This window comes from Colobus angolensis, unplaced genomic scaffold, assembly GCF_000951035.1.
Source record: "Colobus angolensis palliatus isolate OR3802 unplaced genomic scaffold, Cang.pa_1.0 Scaffold562, whole genome shotgun sequence".
Lineage (NCBI taxonomy): Eukaryota > Metazoa > Chordata > Mammalia > Primates > Cercopithecidae > Colobus > Colobus angolensis.
Genome location: NW_012119177.1, coordinates 958150 through 983627, shown reverse-complemented (window position 1 = coordinate 983627; position 25478 = coordinate 958150). Strand labels below are relative to the sequence as shown.

Below are 25478 nucleotides of genomic sequence, written 5' to 3'. Positions count from 1 at the left end.
ATTGTTTTACTTTACTAAAAGATAAATAGAAATAGTTAAGAGGTGGAAAAAAGAAAAAAAATTATATGAGTGAGGTGATAGTGTTATCTTCAAATGTAGATATTCTATGCATTGGTGAAAAGATTGAACTAAGATACAGGTGCGAAATCTGGCTTTGAGATGCAGAGTTTTACAACATGCTATGAAAAAGAGGTGAGGCACTTGAGACCAATATAATAAGCACAACTGATGGAGAAGTGGAACCAAGTTTAAGTTGTGATTATGAAATTTAACTAGAGGAAGTCACAACATCTCTGAAACTCAGTTATTCTGTGTTTAGTGGAGAAGATAGTGTCTACTTCACACACTTTGTTTTGAGCACACAAAATGAAAGGACCTTGCAAAATACACAGCTATATAAATTAAGATAGTGTGATGTAAAGTCACGAGAATGGAAGGTTGGAGATTTTAAACTACATATTTCTTAAGGGTTTCCAAGTTGAGACTTTAGCCTTCTTCCCTTGATTGAAGACCCACATTTTGCTGTGCTATGAAGTGGATAACTCCTTATCATAAGCGAACATTAGAAGGCTGATTGGCCGGTCTGCTTCTGAAACACAGTAAAAATACTGCTGAAATCTTTCTAAATCTTGGAAAAGCCTTTGAATAATCATCTTTAGGTTTTGCTTAATTGCAGCAATATAATTTTAACCAACCAATAAAGGAATAAATCAGAAAAATCTCCAATTCAAAAGTTATTTTTCTTATGGCATACTTATGGGTAAACAAGCATGTTAAATATTGCTTATAATTATTCTGTATTATTACAGTTTCAAGCCTTAACATTGCATAACACTAAATTATAAAACGAAATATTTAGACACATTGATTTAAGGATACATAATAATCCATTTTTAGTTTTTCTTTTACTTTTTAAAGTTACTATTTGCACTGAAATAAATGATATCGCTTTAGGAAAAAAAAATCAAAACATAGATGCCTGAGCAGAGTAAAAAATTCTTAGAGAAGCAGGACTATGTATGTTTTGTGTCTTTAGACTATGTTTAAATATCAATATTTTACTGGTAAAGATTGAGCTGAAAAATATTTGTATCTACTTTATCCATTTTGATTGGATGAGACATGTGCATCTTGATATTTCTTAAGGGTATTACAGCTCAAGTTTTGGTACATAGTAAGAAATTTCCTAATATAAATTCAAATCAACTTGTGATTACATATTTGCTTGCTTTTTTTTTCCTTTATTTTTGGTATGCTAGTCGAGGTGTGAGTTTTTTATTATAAATATCACAGATGTCACTTTTCCTTTTCCCAAAGGTATTTGAAAGAAAATAAGGAAATTATATCAGTTTTCACCAGTATGCTTGAGTGTCCCCAGCACAGGGAATTTCTTGATTCAGCTTTGCATCCCAGCACCTTGGACAGTGGCAGGCTCAAAATTGGCTTTTAATACCTATTTTGGAACATGAATGATTTTGTCGTGATATCATAATTGTTTTATATGTCTCTAAAGATAACAACCACCAGAGCTTGAGCATGTTTTTATTTTGCTGTAATAATTGCTTTTATGCAAACTACTCCTAAATTGTTTTTATTTCACTTTTAATGCAAGATCAACACTTGGAAAATTGAATCTCTTAAGCTAAAATTCATGTTAGCACCAAAATTATTATTATTTCAAGATATCTTCTTCATTTTACTTACAAAATCACCATATAAATGTAACACAAATTAAATTGTAAAACTCTCCTTCAAAAGCAGTACTTACTTTTATTCTCATACTCAAGCTCACAAAGGAATTCTTAGAGGTAGAAGGGAGGCTCCCATGCCCCCCGCACCCCCACTCAAAAAAGAAATTGAAAAGAAAAAGAGAAATTTCCACTTAACTTTTAAAAATATTATTACTGTGAAACAGTATAGGTTAGTGTAAATTGTAAAGACAAGTATGTTCTGAACTCCTTTTTAAATGAATTCCCTTTTACGCTGATATAATATATTCTTTCTGCTTTCTGTTATTGTTCGCATGCACTACTATAAAGATTATGGATTCCAGCAGTTACTCCTTATTTTCACTGTAGAAACCGGTACTCAATAGGAAACAGGAAAATGTACAGAGGGCAAACCTGTCTGTAAAGGATCTCTGTGGGCCGATATTTATTTCGGTTTGCACTAAATTAGTCGTGGCTTCGCAAGAACCCTTTGTCTGTGGGACGGTGGGTCCCATCATGGCAACCATTATCTATTCGTGGAAACGACAACTGCTGACTCCGCCTGGGCTGGGGGTGGGGAGGGAGCACCGCGTGGAGAGCTCGACTGAGAATTAAAGTGAGTGAACAAAGAGAACTCCCAGCAGCCGCCCGCCAGCGTCTCGCAGCTGCATCAGGAGACGTCAGTCACGCCCGGAAAGCTGCTCGAGTCCGCCTCCTTGGAAAAGGAGCTCAAGTAAATAATTGATGGAGATTGACGGAATCCAGGACAAAGCTTTGCAGAAAACCAGTGCATCCGTGTTCGAGCGGTTTTGGAATCCTCTGCCAAGTACGGGATAAGAGAATAGAGCAAGGACTTGGAGCACTGCTGCCAATTTTCCATCTCGGGCGTGGCTCTGGCCTTTTTGTCTCTTTATCACGCCACTCCCCACCCCCGGACCCCGTCTCCCTCCCCGCCGCCTTCTCTTTCCTCTTGAAAGTAACCTCTCTTTGGTTACTTCTACCCTATCGTCCCTTGCAATCCCGCCCTCTCCCCTGCCCAGTTCGGTGAGGTCAGCTGGTGAGTATCTCTGCACTTCCTGGGGAGCGTCTGGCCCAGCTTGGTACCTCGCGTGTTAGCCTGCTGAGAGCTGCAGCTCCAGCCCAGCCACAGACCTCCGGGAAGTCACCAGCTCTGGGGGCAGCTGAATCTCGACGTTACCGCCATTGTTTGGAGAAATCGAGTGGGTGTGGAACTGCGGCGAGCGAGCCCAAAGTCATGCTCACCCGGAAAGTCGCATACAATAAAATGAAGTTGAACTTCCCTCAGCGCAGAAAAGCACAATAATAAACCCTGAGATCCCCGGAATATCAGAAGGAAAGTGCTGTTGATTTGCTCAACTACTTGGAAACCTCGCCTCTGCTGAGAAGTGAGCAAGTTCTGGATTTCTAAAGGGTTGGGGATGAATGATGGGGTGGGTCAGCGGGCGGATAAAACTTAGATTAAAAGTGTTGGTCTAAGTCGTGCCAGGGTTGGTTGGGTGGCAATTTTTCACCGGGAAAGCCTTGAAGAGATGCAGCATCTTGTCACTTTGTGGGAACCACGTGACAGCAGCCGGATACCTTTGATTGTGGAGCCCAGTTACTGGAACACAAGCTTTCACCTGGGTTAATGCTGCCTGGGGGCTGAGTTTAAACATTGGCTTCTCAGTTCTGGAATTATTCTGCCTGATTAAAAACAAAAATAAGTTTGCATTGGCAATATAAATCAGTTAGATAGCCCATGTTAGTGTCACCCAAGATGATAAACTAGGCCAGACGTTCTAGTATTATTGTGGCTGGGAGAGAAGATGTAGAAAATAAGTTGATGGGCAAATTTCTCCCCTGATGTCTTCTTTGTTCACCTTTATATTTCAAAGTGAGTTGGAAGGAGATGCCAGAAACAGAAAGGGAGGTGGATTAGGAATCCTCTGGTAATATTTCTTTATAAAATGAGGAATTACTGCATGCTAAGTTGTGATGCTAAAAATAGATGTTAACAAGAATTATGCAAGTAAAATAACTGGCAGTAGGGTAACCTCCTCTCTGTATAGGACAAATATTTTTAAAGCAGAAATTTATGCCTAGTCATGCCCCTTTCACTGCTTTAGACAGAAATAATTTTGAGGAAAAGGCAACTAATTGACTAGCTGCCTGGATCCCTAGGGAGAAGAACCCATGAGGCAGTAGCTTGCTGTTTTTAATATTAAAGAAGCTAGTGATGGATTTATCTTGGAAATATACATCCTGGAAATTGATCTTACCACCATGAGGGAAGATGCACCAGCTTTCTGGGTTCTGTCTCAGAATATGGCTACATAGGAGGGAATGGGCACTTTAAAAAGTACAACTTTGCCTATGATATGCAATGTAAGAAGATGGCTAAGAATGAAAATATTTTCTATCTAGCCATTACACTTAAAACTAAAGTGATTCATAAGGACTACAGTATTGGATGAGCATAGGAAAATTCATCACCAGAAACTTAGGAAACTGCAGAACTGACCATCAACTTTTCCAAATGTATTTTAAAAATTATTTCCCCAAAGGAAAAAGATACGCTTTGGGGTTGCTAATAACTAACCCATATAGACAATTCTTAATGCTGTTGTTTTCTTGAAACTGAGATTGATTTAAAGGCATTCATTATTTATATTTTCTTTTAGTTCTATTACAAAGGAAATTGGGTGCATTTCCCCAAAAACAACGTTGGAGCTGCCTGGGGAAAGTGTCATTTATCCGTAGAAAATTTTCTCTAGGAGCCCTACATCATAATTCTTTTCCTCTAATTGAACTTGGGAATACTAATTAAATGAAAACTTTCTCCACTAAACTAGGCTTTACATATGGATTTGATGGTGAGGAAAGCCAACGTTGTAAAAGCAGAGATTTGACAACTCTAAGATATGGACATCTTTTCTTTCTGAAGCCCCTTTTCGACTTTATCTCTTTTCTTTTATATCTCCCTTCCCACCAATTCCTGTCTGACTCTGTACCTCACCCTTTTCAAAGCCTGCTACCATGAGAATGTAAGGTTCAGCTGCTTTCAGATCCGTCATTTTGCTAAGGTGGAGTGAGATGGAGACAGCGCCACCCTGGGCAAAATGAGAATTTACATACCTGCATCCTATTCCTAAAGACAGCCCTGTGTCCTGTTCCTAAAGTCAAAGCTTCTACTAAGCGCCATCCAAATCTCATCGTTTTCTGAGGGCTTCTCTTGTACAGCAATATCACCCTTTGCTGTGCAACAACGCAGACATGTTGTGTTCTTCTCTCCTTTTGTTTCTGTCCCAGCTTAGGAAGGAAGGTTGGCGGCAGTGAAGAGGGAAGAGGATGATCTAGTAATGGGCTATTCCAAATCGCATCTGGTAGGTTCTTCTTAGCCATGAGTCAGCCACCGACTGGGGGCGCTGCCCCTGCCACAGCAGCAGCTCCTCCCGCCGCTGCAGCCACTGAGGCTCGTCTGCACCCGGAGGGCAGCAGCAGAAAGCAGCAGCGAGCTCAGTCACCCGCTAGACCGAGGGATAATTCGCTGCGACAGACAATCGCGGCCACCAGGTCCCCAGTGGGGGCCGGCACTAAACTCAATTCTGTTCGGCAGCAGCAGCTGCAGCAGCAGCAGCAGCAGGGTAACAAGACCGGGAGCCGCACGGGACCGCCCGCAGGCGTCCGAGGAGGCGGAGGCGGGGCCGACAAGGCGACGCCCCTGGCGCCCAAAGGGGCCGCTCAGGGAGCTGTCCAGCCCGTGGCTGGTGCTGAAGCGGCCCCAGCCGCGACCCTGGCCGCTTTGGGCGGCAAGAGGCCCGGACCGCCCGAGGAGCCGCCTCGGGAGCTAGAGTCCGTGCCCTCGAAACTCGGGGAACCCCTTCCGCTAGGAGAAGGGGGAGGAGGGGGCGGGGAAGGAGGAGGAGCCGGCGGCGGCTCCGGGGAAAGGGAGGGGGGCGCTCCCCAGCCGCCGCCGCCCAGGGGCTGGCGAGGGAAAGGCGTACGCGCTCAGCAGAGGGGCGGCAGCGGTGGGGAGGGGGCCTCCCCTTCGCCATCCTCCTCTTCTGCGGGCAAAACCCCAGGACCCGGCAGCAGAAACTCCGGAAGCGGCGTTGCGGGGGGCGGCAGCAGTAGTGGAGGGAGCTACTGGAAGGAAGGATGTCTGCAGTCTGAGCTCATCCAGTTCCATCTCAAGAAGGAGCGGGCAGCGGCGGCGGCGGCCGCGGCTCAGATGCACGCTAAGAACGGCGGCGGCAGCAGTAGCCGCAGCTCCCCGGTCTCTGGTGCCCCTTCCATTTGTGAGACCCTGGCAGTCCCCTCCGCCTCCCCAATGGCGGCGGCGGCGGAGGGCCCCCAGCAGAGCGCAGAGGGCAGTGCGAGCGGCGGGGGCATGCAAGCGGCAGCGCCCCCTTCGTCGCAGCCGCACCCGCAGCAGCTCCAAGAGCAGGAAGAAATGCAGGAGGAGATGGAGAAGCTGCGAGAGGAAAACGAGACTCTGAAGGTGAGGAGGGTGGGGGTACCCGGCTGGGGGATGGGAAGAGTGGGCCTGGGAGGATTAGGGCGTGTCCCGGCGGGGGTGAGAGGCTCCTAACCTGTTAGAGAGCCTTGAAGAGGGAGGAGAATAAGAAAGGAGGGAGGGGGTTTCCTAGGCCTTGTCCAAATTTGAAACTGAATCTGCTCTCAGTAACGCGAGGTTTTCATTTAAATTCTAATCTGGGCCTCCGTTTCTTTAATTATAATGGTTTGTCACACTTTTTCCTGGAGAGAGAGAGAGAGTAAGAGAATGAGAGAGGGCCTAAAGTGGGCCTTTTCCCCCAGTTTCCTCTTCTACACTTAGCTCCTTGTCACTCCTGTCTCGTGGAGAGAGGGCAATTAAAGCTGAGAATTTGGAATTGGAATGGGGTGTGCATGGTGTGTGTCGAAAGGGCTGGAAGCGAGTTTGATTTTGACACGCGGCCTGTCACCGCCTCAGAACGAGATCGATGAGCTGAGAACCGAGATGGATGAGATGAGGGACACTTTCTTCGAGGAGGATGCCTGTCAACTGCAGGAAATGCGCCACGAGTTGGAGAGAGCCAACAAAAACTGCCGGATCCTGCAGTACCGCCTCCGCAAAGCCGAGCGCAAAAGGCTCCGCTACGCCCAGACCGGGGAAATCGACGGGGAGCTGTTGCGCAGCCTGGAGCAGGACCTCAAGGTCTGCGGCGCGGGGGCTCAGTGGCGCGCGGCAGGGGCGGCGGGTGGGAACTTTGGCCAAGGGCTCTTTAGGCTGAGAAGTCTTCATTGGCGACTGGCAAGGAGTCTTAGGGACACAGTTTCGTAGCGCTAACCACGAAATACTAGGGTCTCAGAAGGGAGAGAACTGACAGGTGGCTCTAAAGAGTGCAGAGTGTGTGTGGAGGGCCTGGCAGCAGACGAGCTAAGTGTGCTCTCCTGGGAGCAACGGTGGCTCTCCAAGAGGTGATGAGAAGAAGGCTCCCTTCTGGGCAGAGGCAAGGGCGTGGCAGAGCGCAGGCTCAAGCCTTTGATCTGCCCTAGTCTGTCTACTGAGAGAATACCGGTGGAATCGGGCAGTCAGGAGCCACTAAAAGGACTCCTCTGGGGGAGTTGAAACCCAAAATAGGTACTGCACTAGGGAGATTCTAGAGTTAAGATTTATTTCAGCAAGTGGACACTCCACCTCCTTCTTCCAGGACTATTTCTTTTCCGCACTTGCCACTTAGGTGACTCCCTGAGAAAATAAAAACAACAACAAAAACAAACAAAAAAAACCCCAACTAACCAACTTGCAGCCTGTTTGGTGTGAGGTAAATGAAAGAATTTCATTTTTTAAAGTGAAGTCGCTCCTTCAGAATTTCTTCCAGCGGAAAAATCTCAACCTTCAAGTGCATTTTCTAGACAGGTGTGGTCTCCAGTTCAGTCTGACTGTAGGCAGATTTATTGACAATGCAAACTTAATCTCCTTGCACCAAATAAGTATACTGTTCATTGCATGAACTTCATCAAGATTTAAAGATCACGTGTAATTTTTCTTTGTTTTAAAGAAAGCTATGTGTAAACATTTTATGAAAGACGTATTACTTTTTTCTTTTCTTTTTTTTTTTCTTTGAGACGGAGTCTCGCTCTGTCGCCCAGGCTGGACTGCAGTGGCCGGATCTCAGCTCCGCCTCCCGGGTTTTTTACGCCATTCTCCTGCCTCAGCCTCCCGAGTAGCTGGGACTACAGGCGGCCGCCACCTCGCCCCGCTAGTTTTTTGCATTTTTTAGTAGAGACGGGGTTTCACCATGTTAGCCGGGATGGTCTCGATTTCCTGACCTTGTGATCCGCCCGTCTCGGCCTCCCAAAGTGCTGGGATTACAGGCTTGAGCCACCGCGCCCGGCCACTTTTTTCTTAACATTTGTTGAGTGTTTAGTATGTACCAAGCACTGCGGCAAATACTGTTACATACATTATTATTTAATGTAATTCTCAAGGGAAAAAAATCCTACAATATAGGGATTATTAAGTCACCATTTTCCAGCTGCAGAAGCTACACCTTTCACAGATGTTAAGTGGCCAGGCCTGGAAAACAGCTAATAGGTTCCAGGCTCACTCTCCACTCAGTCCAAAATCACAACCTGTGTCCTAAGCCTCTGTACCAGGCTGCTCCACTTTTCTTCCAAACCCTAGAATTTCCAGGATAATCTCAAAACATGAGGCAAAAATGCACAGTCATTCAAAAAGTAATAATCGCAAGGACTAAAATGTTTCCTAACATTAAGCAACTGGAATTCTAGTTGTAAGATTGAAATTCAAGCCCAACCCACTACTTGCAAAAGCTTCAATTTTTCATTCTTTAACATAGATTATAATAGAAACATCTACCTTATACTTTTGTTGAAGTAAAGGAGATTTGTGAAATTTCTCTACATGTGATAAAATCCAGTACAACATTTGTTACCACAGGGTAGTGCAGAAGTTAAGGGAACAAAATGTAGAGCCAGATTGCTAGGCTTCTTAGCCCCGCAGTGTCTACTCGTTAGCTGTGTGGCCTTGACCTCTCTGAGACTCAGTTTCCTCATCTACAAAATAGGAGTAATAATAGTACCTATCTCATCGGATTTTTATAGGGTTAAATGATTGATATATGCGAATGGCTTATATGTATAGTTTGTAGAATAATGCCTGGCACATGGTAAGCACTATATAAATATTGGGTTGTAATGCTTTCAATAGGAATAAAAGTTTAGCCCTTATTATATAGTAATTAATTATATTTTATTGTTACAAACACCTTAATTCAGGTTGCAAAGGATGTATCTGTGAGACTTCATCATGAATTAGAAAATGTGGAAGAAAAGAGAACAACAACAGAAGATGAAAATGAGAAACTGAGGCAACAGCTCATAGAAGTTGAAATTGCAAAGCAAGCTTTACAGAATGAACTGGAAAAAATGAAAGAGGTTAGTATTTGATTATTTCATGGTGTACTATGTATTTTTAGCCCATTAGAAAAGAATCCCAAGGACTAATATGACTGTTAAAAAATTTATTTTATGATTGCAGGACAATTTTTTACTCTTTCCCGAATAGTAAAAAATACATCATTTCATACCAATAAATGAGTAGCGACAAAAGATTCTGACCTAAACACTGTATCTAACTCGACATGTACGAGCTTTGACTGATCTCTGTGTTTCATCTCTGTGTCTTCTAAATGTATGTTAATTAAATAAATTCCAGAGCATACTAAATGCAAAGGTGTCAAGAGTGTCAAGGAATGAGCCTTGTGATAGTTGAGGGGAATAATTAGCCCCAGAAGATTACTATTGAGTTCATAGAACCATGAATTTTTAGGATGGAAAGGACTCTAAGGTCCATTTGATCTAATTCAGTCATTGCTTGAAGTCTGTCTATAGCAAAGCCACCCCTTCCCACAATGTTCTAATGCTTAGAATATCACCAGGGACTATCCCTGAAGATATTTCACAGCAGCCAACTGTATCATATCATAGCTCTGTTTAAAGATTTTCCTTTTTTCTTTTTTTACATGAGATATATTTAATTGTAACTTTAGCCAGTTCATCTTAGTTATACCCTTTAGGGCAGAAGAGTCAAAGTTCTCCTTCATGTCAGCTATTCAAAGATTCCAAATGTATTTACCATGAGTCTTCTAAAAGAATAGAATCAGGATAAAGAAATGGAGAAGAAAAGAGACAGAAACATCTATCAAGAAACGATTAGCTTTAAGATAAATAGCAATTTAATTAGAATTAAATTATACTTTTCTTTGATAGCTACCTGAACATGTACAATGCAACTTGTGAAAACTACCATTGAGAATTAGCAAATGCACAAGTTGTCTTCTGAAAAATTTCCTCTGCTTGAATAAGCAGAATTCTAAAGAAAATTCTAATCTTTCCACAGACTGAGGTATTGACCCACCTGTCATTGCTGTGCTTATCTCAAAATGGTACAAAAATATATCTACCATGTAGCAGTGAAAATATCAACAGTCTGATTAAGAATATGTGTTAGGACTTTGCAGAATACAGTTTCAGTGGAGTAAACTATTTTTTTGTCATCTGTCTACTTATATTATCCTGACTTTAAACATTTTTTAACATAACAAAATAGTAAAAAAAAATTTTTAATGATATGAAATCCTTGGCTACTAGCTAGGAGTTGCTCTGTGCTATCGTAGAAAAATATGGAGACTGGGAACTGTGTGATCTATTTTCACCAGTAACTGGATGACTTTAAAAGACCTGTAACTTCTACTTGTCTACTTTTATCCAGTTCTACACTGAAAGGTTGTTTTTGATGATTCTCAACATGTTTTTTCTGGTATATAAGACTTTTTCTCATGAAATTCAGAACATTGCCATTTAAGGAATGGCAAAGATTTTTCTGTGAAGTTAAGAGATCAAATATGAAATTAATACAGATATAAGTATATATTTCTTCAACAATAATGTACAGTTGAAGATATGTCAAAAATTGACTTTCATTTATAGAAAAAAAAAGTAAAGTAGGTAACTGTATTAGTTCTCTAGGGTAGCTGTAACAAAATACCAAAAACTGGGTGGCTTAAACAGCAGAAAAAATGAATTGTCTCACAGTTCTGTAGTCTAGAAGTCTGGAATCAAGATGTTAGTAGGGTTGGTCCTTTCTGAGGGCTGTGAAGACAGGATATGTTCCAGGCCTCCCTCTATGGCTTGTAGATGACCATCTTCATGGTCACATGCCTTTCTCCTTGTAGCTCTCAGTTTCCAGACTCCCCCTTTTTGTAAGAATATCAGTGATATTAGATGAGGGTCCTCCCTAAGAACTTCATTTGACCTGCCTAGGCTCAAGCTATTCTCCCACCTCTGCCTCCCTAAGAGCTGGGATTACAGGCATGAGCCGTGGCACCCAACCCTCATTTTAATTTGATTACCTCTAAATACCCTGTCTCCAAATGAGATTTCATCCTGAGCAACGGGGGTTAGGACTTCCATATATGAATTTGACAGGGAGTGTAGAAGGAGAGAACAGAATTCAACCCACAGCAGCAACAATCTGATAGCTTCCTGTGAGCAAGCAAAGAGAAAGTTCATCATCAGTCTCATGGGCGCCGTTCCCTGTTCATACGTTACTGTGCTCTCTCATATTCCTTGTTTATACAATTTAAAGCATTCAAGAACAAACAAACTTTGCTTGATTACCAGAGATAAAAAAGAAATGCCTTGTAATTTGGTGTCATGTGAATGTTTTAAGTGGATACCTGGAAAATTGTACTTAAGAATGGCATAAGAGCTTTCTGATTTTCATTTTACATCTATTAAAGGGGAAAATATGCGTAGACTGTCTATCCGTTAGCCAGAACGATGGGACCTCTCCCATCTTAAAATAAAAGCCAAGATAATCTGGCCACCAGGAGGAAAGGGTAGAACTTGGGAATGTCCTCAGGAGATTGTAAGGATGCATTTCCTTGATTCTTTTGCTCACACTCTTCCCGGTGACTATTTCCTTCAGGGCTCTAATTCTGGGTTGGGAAAATGCTATTCCAGCATCAAGCAATGTAGGTATAGAAGTTCATACTAAAGAGGAAATTTAATTCTCCTTAGAGTTATAAAAACCAAATGCCAATGCCTGATTAGGGAATACAACAATAAAAGTAAAAATAATTTAGGAGTATATATGCAGAACATCAGCCTTTAAAGTAATCTTTTATTAAGAAAATGGCATTCATGATTTGAGAAGATGGAAGGTGGTGGGGAACAGAAATTAAAAAAAAAAAAAAAACAGAGAAAGGGTGAAAGAGTGGAAGATAAAGATCTGGAGGATACTAAACATAATAAAGGAAAACCAAATAATATTCTTGTAGGAGTGCTCTATAATTACTCATTTGAGGTTGACCTTCATAGTATTCAGAAAAATGTCAGAAATAGAAAGAGTAGTTTAACAACATGTTTAGAAATCAGAAATGTTCCATTCAGATAAGATTTTTGCAATAGTACTTTTTATAATGCTCTAAGAAGATAAATATTAAAACTGAGCTGCAATTATAACTGGCTTACTCTGTAGATAAGGGTTGTAAGTTTCTCCTTGGATGACTTGCAACAACTTCAGTTAACCATCTGCTTCATTGGTTGTAAAATGAAAACATATTCAAGCCCTTGGTGAGTGTTAACCAACTTGGTTAATTTGGTCAGAGATGAATTGTCATCCCTTCATGTCATTCTTTTAAAGGAGAAAAGTAGAACCAGGCCAAGCTCTCCATTAAGAGAAAAGACACTAGTTATAGAGTAAAATCATAAAATATTAAGTAGAATATACTTGAGAGAAGCAGTCCTCCAATTCCAAGATTTTAGATCTTTATATGGAGTCATATAGATGTTGAACAGCACCACTGGGACCAATAGACCATCTGCTAGAGTTTAGAACTGTTTACTAAAAATTTAACTAGCTTCAAAGGTATTGACCAATTGCTCTCAGGATTGGTGGCTACACAAGGTCCTGTGCAACTCCTCACATCTATCTGCCTATCTTCTCCCCCTGAGAGGATGGAGTAGGCACCTGGGAGTAAGAAGAATTGAGTAGAGGCAGAATGGAGGTAATTAGCGGCATCTGTTGCATCTCATTGCTTGTATTGAAATAGCTGATGTTTGACCAACTACAAATAGGAGGGACCTCTTCAAATGCTGCCTTTGAATCTTAATAGCATTTTCATCCCAATTATAAAACATTGATTGCTACCAGCAGTATGCTTTCTTACTGTAGAAGAATGCCTTTACCTTTCTGTAACCTGTAGCAAATGGTAATCTATCTTTCAACATTGGAAATGATCAAAGAGACAGAGGTTTTAGTTAAAGTTATGTCATGTAAACAACAAGTAGCTCTTTGAATGCCAGAATGGGTTCATGTGCAAATAGGATAAAGTGAGGTTGTGAAGGAGGCTTTAGACAATGCATTCTCTGTGAGAGGTGAGTTTTTGCTCTAGTTAAATTGAGGATCACTGTCTGTCATGAGGTTCTGCTGCTGTAGCAGTGAACTTTATTTTCAAAGCTTTGAAGCTCCTTGTAATCATCAACAGAAGAAGGGTCATGTTGTGTCACTTTTAAGGTCTGCTGCTCAAACAGATATTTGAGCAAAGAATCACCAACAGAGGAGCAAAGAAAAGAAAGAGTAAGATGATGATGATGAGAACCGTTTATCAGATCTTTTTTCTTTTCAGAATCTGTACTCCTTATATTGTCTCATACCTCACCCATACACAAGATTCTTAAAAGAAAATAATTTTCTTAACTTTTCTCAGTCTGTGCTCCAGAAGGTTCTTAACTGGCCTACTGAAATAGCACCATCTATCTTGGACTTTTATTTTTTGTGTACTTGGTATAATAGATCTTATCTATTACAATTAACTTTCATTCTAAAACACAAAAGTAATTAGTACTATAAATTTAACAGCATCTCTGATTTTTTGTTTTTTAGAGTCCCTTGAGAGTATATCTGTATATCCAGATTGTCTTTACAAATGGAAAACTTTAATAGGCAAATTCTGTACTACATGTTTATAATTACCTGTTTATTTTCTTATATAAAATAAAGAACTGATCATAACTACACTTGGTTCTAATAGGGTATGTTTTCCTGAATAATAAAATGTGGAAAAGAAATGTTGAATGATAAATCAGTGAAGAAGCAGTTCAAGAGACACTTTAATAGGGCATTTCTTGCAAATATTTTCCCCTGGTTCTGGTAGTTTACTTAACATTTTAAAATAAAACATTAGTCATTGATATTTTAAAATGAAATGGCCATACATATATTTAGATGCATCAATTAAACATTATTATTTTAGTCATATCTTCTCAGAGCCAATAGTTTGTTGAATAACATGGGCAGGAATAAGAGACTAAATTAAAAACAAGGAAGAGTGTGTCAGGTAAGCATAGAAAAGCTTGTCTTCCAGGAAGTTGCCATGTGTTATGAATGCATTTTAAAGATGTATTTATGTAGGCATTATAAATTTTATTGGATTTTTAAATGAAATTAGATATACAGATCCATGTACTCTGAAGTGATCTTTAATATTCAGTCACATGTAAATGACTCTTTTACCCAGATGCCAAGCCCCCATCAGAAGCAAAGTAGTATACAGATCAGAAATTGGTGGATTATTTTTGTACAATATAATGAACTTTTATTATAAACTTCAAATTTCTTATTTACATAAAAATACAGGACAGCATGACACACCCCCACATTGTTGATCAGATTCCAGTTCCTTTGTCGGCTGAAATTTTGCACTTCATATTGTTGAAACTGTAAAATGCTGAACAAATACAGGCTTTTACCTGATTAAGCATCTCCTATTGAGTACATTTCCAGTTTGCATCTAAAATATCTATTGATTTGGATGTTTGCAATGTAATGGGCTTTCTAAAAAAATTGTTTAATACATGTATATTTAAATTTTTGTTGCTTTTGCTGATGAAGCATATTAATAAGAGTTAAGTCTCCAACCCTGAACTCTTAGAGTCCAGTTTAATTTGGTCCAAGGGCTCAAGGCTGAACTTTGAGTGACTCACCTCTGTGAGATTAGCAATTTATCCATGTTAAGTATCTCCATGGAAGTATATTACTTATATAGTTACTGAAGTGTTGTTTATTTCTCTGACTTCTATATCCAACCTACCTTAAAAGGGGATTTGAGGCCAGGCATGGTGGCTCACGCCTGTAATCCCAGCACTTTAGGAGGCTGAAGCGGGCGGATTACAAAGTCAGGAAATCGAGACCATCCTGGCTAACACGGTGAAACCCCATCTCTACTAAAAATACAAAAACTTAGCCAGGCATGGTGGCGGGCGCCTGTAGTCCCAGCTACTCAGGAGGATGAGGTAGGAGAATGGTATGAACCCGGGAGGCGGAGCTTGCAGTGAGCTGAGATTGCACCACTGCACTCCAGCCTGGGGGACAGAGCGAGACTCCATCTCAAAAAATAAAATAAAATAAAGTAAAATAAAGGCGGGGGAGTGGGGGGAATTTGAAATGGTTTGCAATAAAGCCATAAAACTGTTGAAATAAGGGTTTTCAAATTAGGTTAAAATGCTGGAAAGATGAAGAAAAACTTAATCCAAGGGATGTACATTGTTATGAAACAGCTCTGAGTTTAGTATCACTCAAGCCTGGGGACCAAATATTGAAAGAAGTCATTTCCTAGCTGTGACCAGATATAGAAGCAACACTGAGTTTTATGTGAAGCCTCTGGTGCAATCATGAAGAAAATCAATATAGTACAACAAAATGTTGCAGTTATACACAGACTTTACGTGCAACCATCATGGATAAATGAACCTTCTAAATACTTGACAGGTCTTTTCTATAGAATTAACAAATTATGAGTTAAAATTTTACAGAAAAGAAAATAGTCAGTTTTTCATTAGCCATGAATTTGAGTGTGATTGTTAGAAAGTACACATATCATGGAGTCTATAAACTAGCTTTGAGACCTCATCTGTCATTCCCTATGACCTTGAAGAAACAACTTAAAATTTATAGGCCTCAGTTTTTAATATGTAAATGCAGAAATTAAACTGAGTGCTCTCGAAGCTTCCTATAAATATACCATTTTCTACTTTGTCAGTTATCCATCTCTGTTCTCCCTGAACGTTTCATAGTCAGCTATAAAATTCAGTTTCATTACTATTATTTAAATACTATAATTATTTTTGCATATAGTCAGTCAACAGCTATTTTTTTAATGCCTGGTGTAGCGTGGCCATGTAGATAACACAGAGGATATAAAGATATAGATGGCAAAGTGTTGCATTAAACTCCAAGTTTGCACCCACTGAAGGTCCCTACTGAAAGTTTTTTTTCCAGATAACACATTTTTTAATTGAAAAAAGTGGACATTTGAGGAACATGTGTCTTTTTTTTAACTTTTAAGTTTAAGGGTACAAATGCAAGTTTGTTACATAGGTAAACTTGTGCCATGGGGGTTTGTTGTACAGATTATTTCATCATGCAGGTATTAAGCCTAGTGCCTATTAGTTATTTTTCCTGATCCTCCGCCTCCTCCCACCCTCCATCCTCTGAAAAGCCCCAATGAGTGTTGTTCTTCTCCATGTGTCCAGGTATTCTCATCATTTAGTGCTACTTGTAAGTGAGAACATGCAGTATTTGGTTTTCTGTTCCTGCATTAGTTTGCTAAGGATAACGGCCTCCGGCTCCAATCATGTCCCTGCAAAGGATGTGATCTGTTTCTTTTTATGGCTGCATAGTATTCCATGGTATATATGTACCACATTTTCTTTATCCAGTCTATAATTGATAGGCATTTAGGTTGATTCCATTTTTTAACACAGGAAGTAAGACACACAGTTATCTCTCTGTTGCTACTCAGCATTCAGGGCCTGTGCTAGTGCTGTAGAAATTACAACTGAAGACGTGATATGTGGGAATGAGTACAAGTTGAACCTCTCTAATAATCTAGCCATGCCTTTTGATGTGGCCTTGGCTCTACACTCTAGGAAGCTATAAAGACCATGTGGTAACCAAAGAATTCATCATCTATTCCAGTAAATAAACCAATGTGTTCAATGATGGCCCCTAAACATTCTAATTTCTGCAGAAAGTCTTGAGGTGGGGTTTTTAACCATATGATTCTTAGGATGAAATCTGCCCATGCTTCCTGCCCCTGGAAGGCTGCCAGGCTCAAACCACAGAATGTGGCCGTTAACCAGCGCTGATCCTCAGCTAAACATCCAAATGTTTGTATTTTGTTATCATTGAAATTTATTTTTATTCCCTATAACTTCTCTGATGTTTTTTGAAGATGCAAGTCTTTATGTTTTCAAGAGCATAATAAAAAAATTTTTTGAGATTACTTGGCCTTTGTATGTGTGACAGACATCAACCTCATGCAGAAAAGACATCAATTAAACAACCTCAATCCCTTCCTTAAGAGATTCTCAGGGCACAGTTGTAACTTAAATAGTACATGTGGTGCATTCAGGCTTTGGGGCAGTAATAAACGACACTATTCTCCACCACTCCCCTCTACCGTGGCCACCCTTGGCTGCCTGTGAATGACATTGCTCCCACTAGTGGCAGAAATAACATCTTATTTGTGTCTCAGCCTTTTACAAAAAAATAAAAACATATAAACTTGGATCTGACTTTCACTTAGCAACTATTTATGAAGCATATATGTAATGTGTATAAGGAATAACAGATAATGTCACCAGGTGGGTAGTCCTTGCCCACAAGTTAATTATTTTCTAATAGGAAAGACAGCTAAAGTACTTCGACTATAGCTGCACATATACATTACTGTACCAAATACTTCTCATGAAGTCCGCACAAGACCAACCAGACTGTGAGTTCTAAGAGGACAAGAGCCCCTCTTGCATTGGTCACTGTGTCACCCTCAGCATCTAGTTCAGTTCCCAGCATATAGGCAATGAGACCACCTTCTTCCATAATATTACAATAATTATTTCTTACTTGATTTGTGTATAACTTTTTTCCTGCATTTGACTGTAAACTCCTTGAGACTAAAGACTGAGTCCATGTTATTAATTGTGTCTATAACAACCAAAAGAGAACAGGGCACAAAGTTGGTAAACAATAAGTAATTTTGAAAAGAGAATAAATGGTAATTAAGCAAGGTGTTCATGCCTGATTTTGCAGAAAGAAAAAAAAAAAAAGGTGGCTGTGAACCAGGGCTGTTTCCATGGTGCTTAGTGCAATCCAAACATGATGAAAACGAAGTGGATGGGTAACTCCAGCCTCACCCCACTTCCAGAAGTAGAAGTCTCCCAAGACCTTACTACCTTCTAGAAACTTCTAGCACTCACTTTGCATCTCTCAGATTCCATTTATCCCCCAGAAACAACAGGTCTTCCCTGAAACAAGGTACCATTGGATTCTTGAGAAAGGGAATGAGGACAGGAACCCAAGAACAAGAAGACGACTCTGACATCTTGGGCATCAGCTCTGCAGTTTAACTTCTTTGTGCTTTGGTGAAAAAATGTAAAATGCGAGTTTAAGGAATGAGAGAAGACTGCAGATCCTGTCACTCCCAAAGACTATCCGTTGGAATTTGCTTCATATCTTCAATGTCTGAGAGAATTGATTTAGCAGCTAATTTGGCTGGAGAGATATGGAAAATTACCCCAGGGCTGCAGTGGTTCAGTAGCCACCAGTGTTGAGTGCTAATTACATGCCAGTGGCTGAACTAGATAGTTTATGTATAATTATGTTGCTAATAGCCTCATTTTAGAGATGAAGACTCCAAGGCTCAGAGAGGTTAATGTCACCAGTTAGTAGGCCAGGCCCACACCTAAGTGTGTCTGCATCCAATGCGTTGTCTCCAGTAGTCAGTGCTGTGTGGCCTCACTGCAAGGACTCAGGCTACCCCTCCACTGCCACTTTCATGTTCTTCCTGACCCACAAATAACATACCCTCTTTAGGGAACCTCAATACTCCTAGAATCTATAATCCTCTGTAATACTCTAGGGTCTATCAGAGAATGTTTTGAGTAAACACTGAGAGAAGACTTCCAGGGTGGCTGTAGGGAAAATTCTATTTTATCTTACAGAAAGGGAATCTTTGGAGAAAAAACTAGAAACATAGGGCTAGAAAAATGTTTTCAGGTCTGTCAATTCTATCTCACTTTTTACAAATGTAATAGCTATGTTACTTCAGAGAAGCCACGTAATAGCTGACTCTCAATTTAATCACCTTTTAAAGGAAAATAAATATTTTTCCTATGAAGTCTATTCACAAGGGTAACATGAGATAACATATGTGAAGGTGCTTTATAAATTGAACAGTACCATATCAGATGTTATTGTTATTATTATCATGTAGCTGTAGGTTGGCTGATTAAGAAAATTCCTAGAAAGAATTTTGAAGTCTATCAGAATAAAATTTTGGAGCTATCTAGGACCCCATTTTTTTCTACAGAACTTTGAAATGCTTTTGCTGTCCATTTTTTCATGAATGTCTATTAGTCTCTGAAATTCTCCTTTAAATCTCACTTCATTATAAAGCCATGCTAACTTCTTCCATCGGATCCATTGCCTCTTCCACTAGGCCTGTATTTAGTCCTTACTGCTTCATGATCCATTTGCAAGTGTTTTGATGGACAGGGAGATAATCTGGCTGCATTACCTGCCACTGCATTCATCAACAGGGCAACAGGGCTGACTATGTTGATTTGTCCTATTAAATGGCTCTCTCCTACCATACTGCTAGATAAATATGCTTCCTGAAAAGAAGCAGAGTAGCAGAGAAAGAAGAACTGTTCTTTGATCAAAAGTGGTCAAGCACAAGATAATTTAGATTGCATTGTAGTTTTTATTGACTCTACAGCTAAATTTAATGTTCTCTGAATTTAAGAACTATATTTCTATTTAATTCAAATACACACACAGTGATAAGTATAAAAATTATCAATAAAAGTTTGGGCAAGAGAAGAGCTTTAGAAAGATAAGATTACTGTCATAGGAGCTCATCTTTAGCTTCTTAAATTATAATTTACTCAGTTCTTTTGTTTTCAAATACTTGTGGTATTACTTTTGAGTAAATATAATGTGCACTTTTGGTGTATATTGGAAAGTATTTTCCAAATTAAAATTTCAGTTATATGTTGAAGACCTTAGACTTGACTGAATTTGGATGGAAATACAATTATTTATTTGATGCTTCTGTCCTGATTCCATTTTTACATTTCAGGGTCAGTTAAATTGATCTTTATCCAGATGGTAAATGACATTTGAAGATGACATTTGAAGTTGTCATTTAGCCTTTCCTGACATTTTCTATTTTATACTTACATATTTCACTTAATTGGAGCATTTATATTCAGCATGATTCAACTTAGAAGCACTTAAAATTAAAAATTCGGAGTCTTCTACTTGATCTGTTGGCTAGCTCAGTTATTTAAGTTTGTGTAGCCAATTAATCATGGGGGTAAGTGGTTAATACAATTAACTGTTAATTTTCTCTTTCCTTCACAAAGTAAGAGTTTCTTACCATTACATTACCCAAGAACCTTGAATAATAGTAGAAATAACTAGACCAATTGCTTACTTATTCAGGTATATAATGACCAACTAATACATTAGTATGTGGTTGTATCCACTGCCTCTTTGCATATGAAGAAAAGAAAAATTTTCATAGAACTTTATCAAGTGATCCATTTGTGTGTATTTAGGAATATCTGTTATATGGAAAGTATTATCCATCAAGGGTAAAATATAGCTATTGGGTTTATTCATTTAGTGGTGTGGCTAAGTTTAAATTAGAATAATTGTGTTCTAGAGTCATTCTGAAAGTAGTTATCCTATTTTTAATTCTACTAGTGTTAATTATATTCTGTAATACATATACAATTCTCAATTTTCCCAACTGTTAAAATCAAAAATGAAACTTAAAAAATTATTGGCTGGGAGAAGTGGCTCATGCTTGTAATCCCAACACTTTGGGAAGCCAAGGCGGGCAGATCACGAGGTCAGGAGATCGAGACCATTCTGGCTAAACGGTGAAACCCTGTCTCTACTAAAAATACAAAAAAATTAGCCAGGCATGATGGCATGCACCTGTAATCCCAGCTACTTGGGAGGCTGAGGCAGGAGAATTGCTTGAGCCCAGGAGAATTGCTTGAGCCCAGGAGGTGGAGGTTGCAGTGAGCCAAGATTGCACCACTGCACTCCGGCCTGGCGACAGAGTGAGACTTAGTCTCAAAAAAAAAAAGAAATCTTTCAGTTAGTTTAACTCCTTACACTACAGCCTGTTCATTGTTAATTTAATGTGAGATTATAGACAAAATTATTAATACTAAATGTTTCATTGTTATAGTATATACTTTCCATTTTAAAGCCTGTGGGAAGGTAAAAGGTGGGAGAAGGGAGAGGATCAGGAGAAATAATTAATACCTGGGTGATAAAATAATCTTTACAACAAACCCCCATGACACAAGTTTACCTATGTAACAAAACTGCGTATGTACAACTGAACTTAAAACAAAAGTTAAAAAAAATTTAAAAAATATTATAGGTATTCAAACAATTCAATGCTATCAATGATTTTAAACCACAACTTCTACAATTCTGAGATCATAGTTTTAAATAATCTTTCATTGATTAGATAATACTTGACATTATTTTTCAGGAAAAAAGCTTATAAATATTTTCTGAACTTCTGTACTTTTGAAAATAGCCTTTGGTTGATTTCACACAGGAATGGCAAAATAAAATTATTGAGTCAAAAAAATCTGTCTTATTATATATTAGCCCTGGCATTCATTTTGCAATGGAGAAGTATGAGATCAGTCTGACTTGTATTCCTTTGTAGGTCAGATTATTTTCTCTCTACGTATTTATGGATATTTTTCTTCATCATTTATATTAATCTGAGTTCCCCAGTGGGAAACAGGATTCACCCAAGATGGTTCAAATGAAAAGAGATTGTTACAGTGGTGTGGGCAGGATTATGGGAACAAACCAGGGCTGGCAAGGCATTCAGAAAAAGCTTGCTGCTCTTGGAAACCATCACCACCCTGAGAAATGAAGACACAGCTAAGGAAATAGTATTGTAGAGGCCAGTGGAGTAGGGTCCTCCCAGTGGGATCTGTCACCTGAAGGGGACTTAGCTGCTGCCTAAAAATGTGGTGTTATAAAAGAAAGGAAGTGAGGAGAAATACTCTGAACTATCTCTTCTCCCACCTTCCATCCCTCAGCGTGCCTGCCAGTGCCTTCTATTGGCCAAACCCAAGGAGGAGTCAACTGGTGGGGAGAAATTCTGGGTAAAGTTTGCAGAAGTCAGCCTTCTGGAGCACAGAGCAGGGCAGAGAAGGAGCGAGCATGAATCTGAGTAGCTAAAGAATACCCAGTTCAGAAATACCACCTGGGCATATCTAAGTGATGGTCTTTGTTTATAACATGTCCAGAACATACAGAAAATTAACACTTGTTTATTCATTATTTCAGAAAAGCTTTCTTGTATTATAGATTTGATAATCATGTGCTCTATTTTTCTTCATAGCATTTTCTTCGCTTTGTATTCCTTACTACCTTCTCATCCTTTCATTTTTTAGTCCTTTTCCTCTGTGGTCTTAGATAATTTTCAAGTTTGTTTTCAATATTATTGAATCAATTTTCTGCTATGTCAGTTGTGCGCCTTAAAGACGTCAGTGCAAAATTTCATTCTTGCGCTGAATTTTAGTGACCTTTTTGAGTTTTCTTATTCCTGACACCTTCCTAGTCTTTAGAGCTTAATCTCCTCTTATAACTTTCTTGTTAGTTCATAGAGACCATCTTTGTTATCTTTTTAAGAATACAATATTTTATAAAACTGTCTTCTGTTTCTCATAGCAAATAGTTTTCAGAAATATTTGGGGGCTCTTTTTCTTTTTTTAGCTGACTTTTTAAGTCATCCTGATGCATTTTACTTTTACAGCTTTGAAGTTTGATTTACGTACCATAAATTCACTTAATTGTACAATTTAATGGTTTTTTAGTACATATGCAGAGTTATGCAACCATCACCATAACACAAATTTAGGACATTTCCATCACTTCGTAAAGATCTTTCATGTCCAATTGTAGTCACCTTCTGTTCTTAGCTCTAACCCCAATCAGCTACTAATCTATTTTTGGAATCTATAGCTTTTGTTTTCTGAATATCTCATATAATTACAATAATAAAATATGTCACATTTTGTATCTGGCTTCTTTCACCTAGACCAGTGTTTTTGAGGTTCATCCCTGTAGCGTGTATCAGTAATTCATTTCTTTTTATTTCCAAGTAATATTCAATTGTATATATATACCACATGTTGTTTATTCATTCAGCAGCTTTTGGACATTGGATACTTTCTAATTTTATAAATAATGCTGTTATAAACATACACATGCAAGTTTTTGTGTGGATATATGTTTTCATTTCTATTGGGTAGATAGCTAAGATTAGAATTTGGGGGTCATATGGTGAATTTGTGTTTGACTTTTTAAAGAAACTGCCAACTGTTTTCCAAAGGGGTTGCACCATTTTACATTCCCACCAGCAATGGATGACGGTTCCAATTTATCCACACCCTTGTCAATACTGATTGTATATCTTTTTTATTATTATTATTGTTAGTCTACTTGGTATCAAATGATACATCATTGTGGTTTTAATTTGTTTCCCTAATGATATTGAGTATCTTTTCATCTGCTTATTGTGCACTCATATTTCTTATTTTGTGCAATGTGTATTCACAGTGTTTAGCCCATATTTAATTGGGTTGTCTACTTATTTTTGAGTTCCAATTTAAGCTCCATCTGTATTTTGGATATAAGTCTTTTATCAGATACATGATTTGAAAATGTTGTCTTCCTAGGCTTGTCTTTTTACTTTCTTAATAATGTCTTTTGAAGTGCAAAAGTTTTCAATTTTGATGAAGTCCAATTTATATATTTTTTGTTTTATCACTTATGCTTTTGGTGTCACATCTAAGATATCTTTGCCTAACCTACAGGAAAATTCACTTCAATGTATTTTTCCTAAGACTTTTGTGGATTTAGCTCTTACTTTCAGATCTACAATCCAAATTGAGTCATTTTCATGTATAGAGTGAGTTGGGGGTCTAAATTCATCCTTTGCATGTGGATCTCGAATTGCCCCAGCACCGTTTGTCAGAAAGACTATCCTTTCCTCTTTGAATTGTTTTTTCCTCTTTTTCTTTCTCTTAGAAAATATCATCATTGAATGTCAAACACTCTTTATAGATTCAATGTTGGCTTTATATACTCACTATGTGACTTTCTTTCTTAGTCCTTCTCACTATCCACTTGCTATTAGTTGTCCCTTCTCAGAGCCAAAGGTATAGAACAGCTTGATGTGCACAATTCCAACTCAGTTACTGATGATTGTAAACATTCAGCTAGTTCTGGTCTGTTTGAAGTAGGAAAGGCTGCTACTGCAGCACTCAGGTACACTGACTCTGAGGGAGACATATCTTAGAAATATTTGAAGCAGTTTGTAGTTGTTCTTTACCTACCTTTAATATATGAAAAACAATAAACCTCAACATGGGTGCTCCCAAGCCTTTTCTACCTATGTTTCTTCCCCTGAATGTTTGGATAAGGAAAGAATATATTTCATGATTCATTACACAGCTAATCACCTCGCTTTTTTTCCTTGCCTAATTCCTACTTGTTTGAATATTTAACCACCAGAGAGCTAAGAATTGTCTGTGCAATACTTATTTATGTATTGGGGAAAATAGGATTGGGATGCAGACGTTTTAGCTGCCTGATTTTTTAAATAACTTTGTTGAATCATATTTTACATATAATATAATTAATCCATTCCAATGGTACAATTCAGTGATTTTGTAGTAAACTTCCAAGTTATGCAACAATGACCAGAAATCAGTTTTAGTACATTTTCATTACCATAGTAGTAAGATTCTTCATGCCCATTTACTGTTAATTCCTATTTCTTCCTTCCCTTTGACTACCTCCAGGCAATTACTAATCTACTTCTTTTATCTATGAGTTTACCTTTTCTAGACATTTCATATAATGTCTGGAATTATACTGTATGTGGTCTCTTAGGTTTGGCTTCTTTTACTTAATATACTGTTTTTCAAGTTAATCTGTGTCATATCATGTATCAGTAGTTCATTCCTTTTGTAAATTGCCCAATAATATTCCACTGGACAGATATCATATTTTATCTATTCATTCACCAGTAGATGGAATTTTGGGTTGTTTCCAACTTTTGGTTATTATGAACAATGCTGCTAGGAATAGTACTGTGCAAGTCCTTTGTGAATATACGTTTTTATTTCTCTTGGGTATGTACCTAAGATTAGAATTGCTGGGTTATATAGCAAATTTACATTTAACCTTTTAAGAAACAGGATGTCTAGTTTTTATTGGTCTGCATGGCCAATCCTTCTGTTTCAGACATTGAAGGCTATATATTAGATGGCTTATATTTCTCGTTTGAATTCCACTGATGTTATTGTTAAAAGAAAATTTTCTGATTCTGGTTAATGCTTGATTGCCACCTTAGTTTTTGATATTACTATGTTTACATTTTTGTCTTTGCCTTCATATATATTTTAATCAGAAGGAAATGATAGCTTCATAGTATGTTAACTCAGAATTCTGTCAATTTGAGTAACAATATGAATGGGGTAAATTTTCTTTAAAAAATAATACTTTAGGAAATAAGTCTGATTCATCTGTGGTTACTTTCCTTAACTTCATTAATATGTGGAATATTTTATTGCTATGGC

At 38.7% G+C, this 25478-nt stretch overlaps 1 protein-coding gene across 1 annotated transcript in view; it reads left to right on the top strand.

Annotated features, from left to right (window-relative positions):
* The first annotated feature begins 2039 nt into the window (after positions 1 to 2039).
* SOGA3 (SOGA family member 3) overlaps positions 2040 to 25478 on the top strand; it is a 49238-nt gene continuing 25799 nt past the window's right edge. The window contains exons 1-4 of the mRNA XM_011961677.1: positions 2040 to 3115; positions 5019 to 6210; positions 6682 to 6906; positions 8994 to 9152. Of these exons, the coding sequence (XP_011817067.1) occupies positions 5110 to 6210; positions 6682 to 6906; positions 8994 to 9152 (1485 nt within the window). The 5' untranslated portion in view covers positions 2040 to 3115; positions 5019 to 5109. The remainder of the gene's footprint in view (positions 3116 to 5018; positions 6211 to 6681; positions 6907 to 8993; positions 9153 to 25478) is intronic.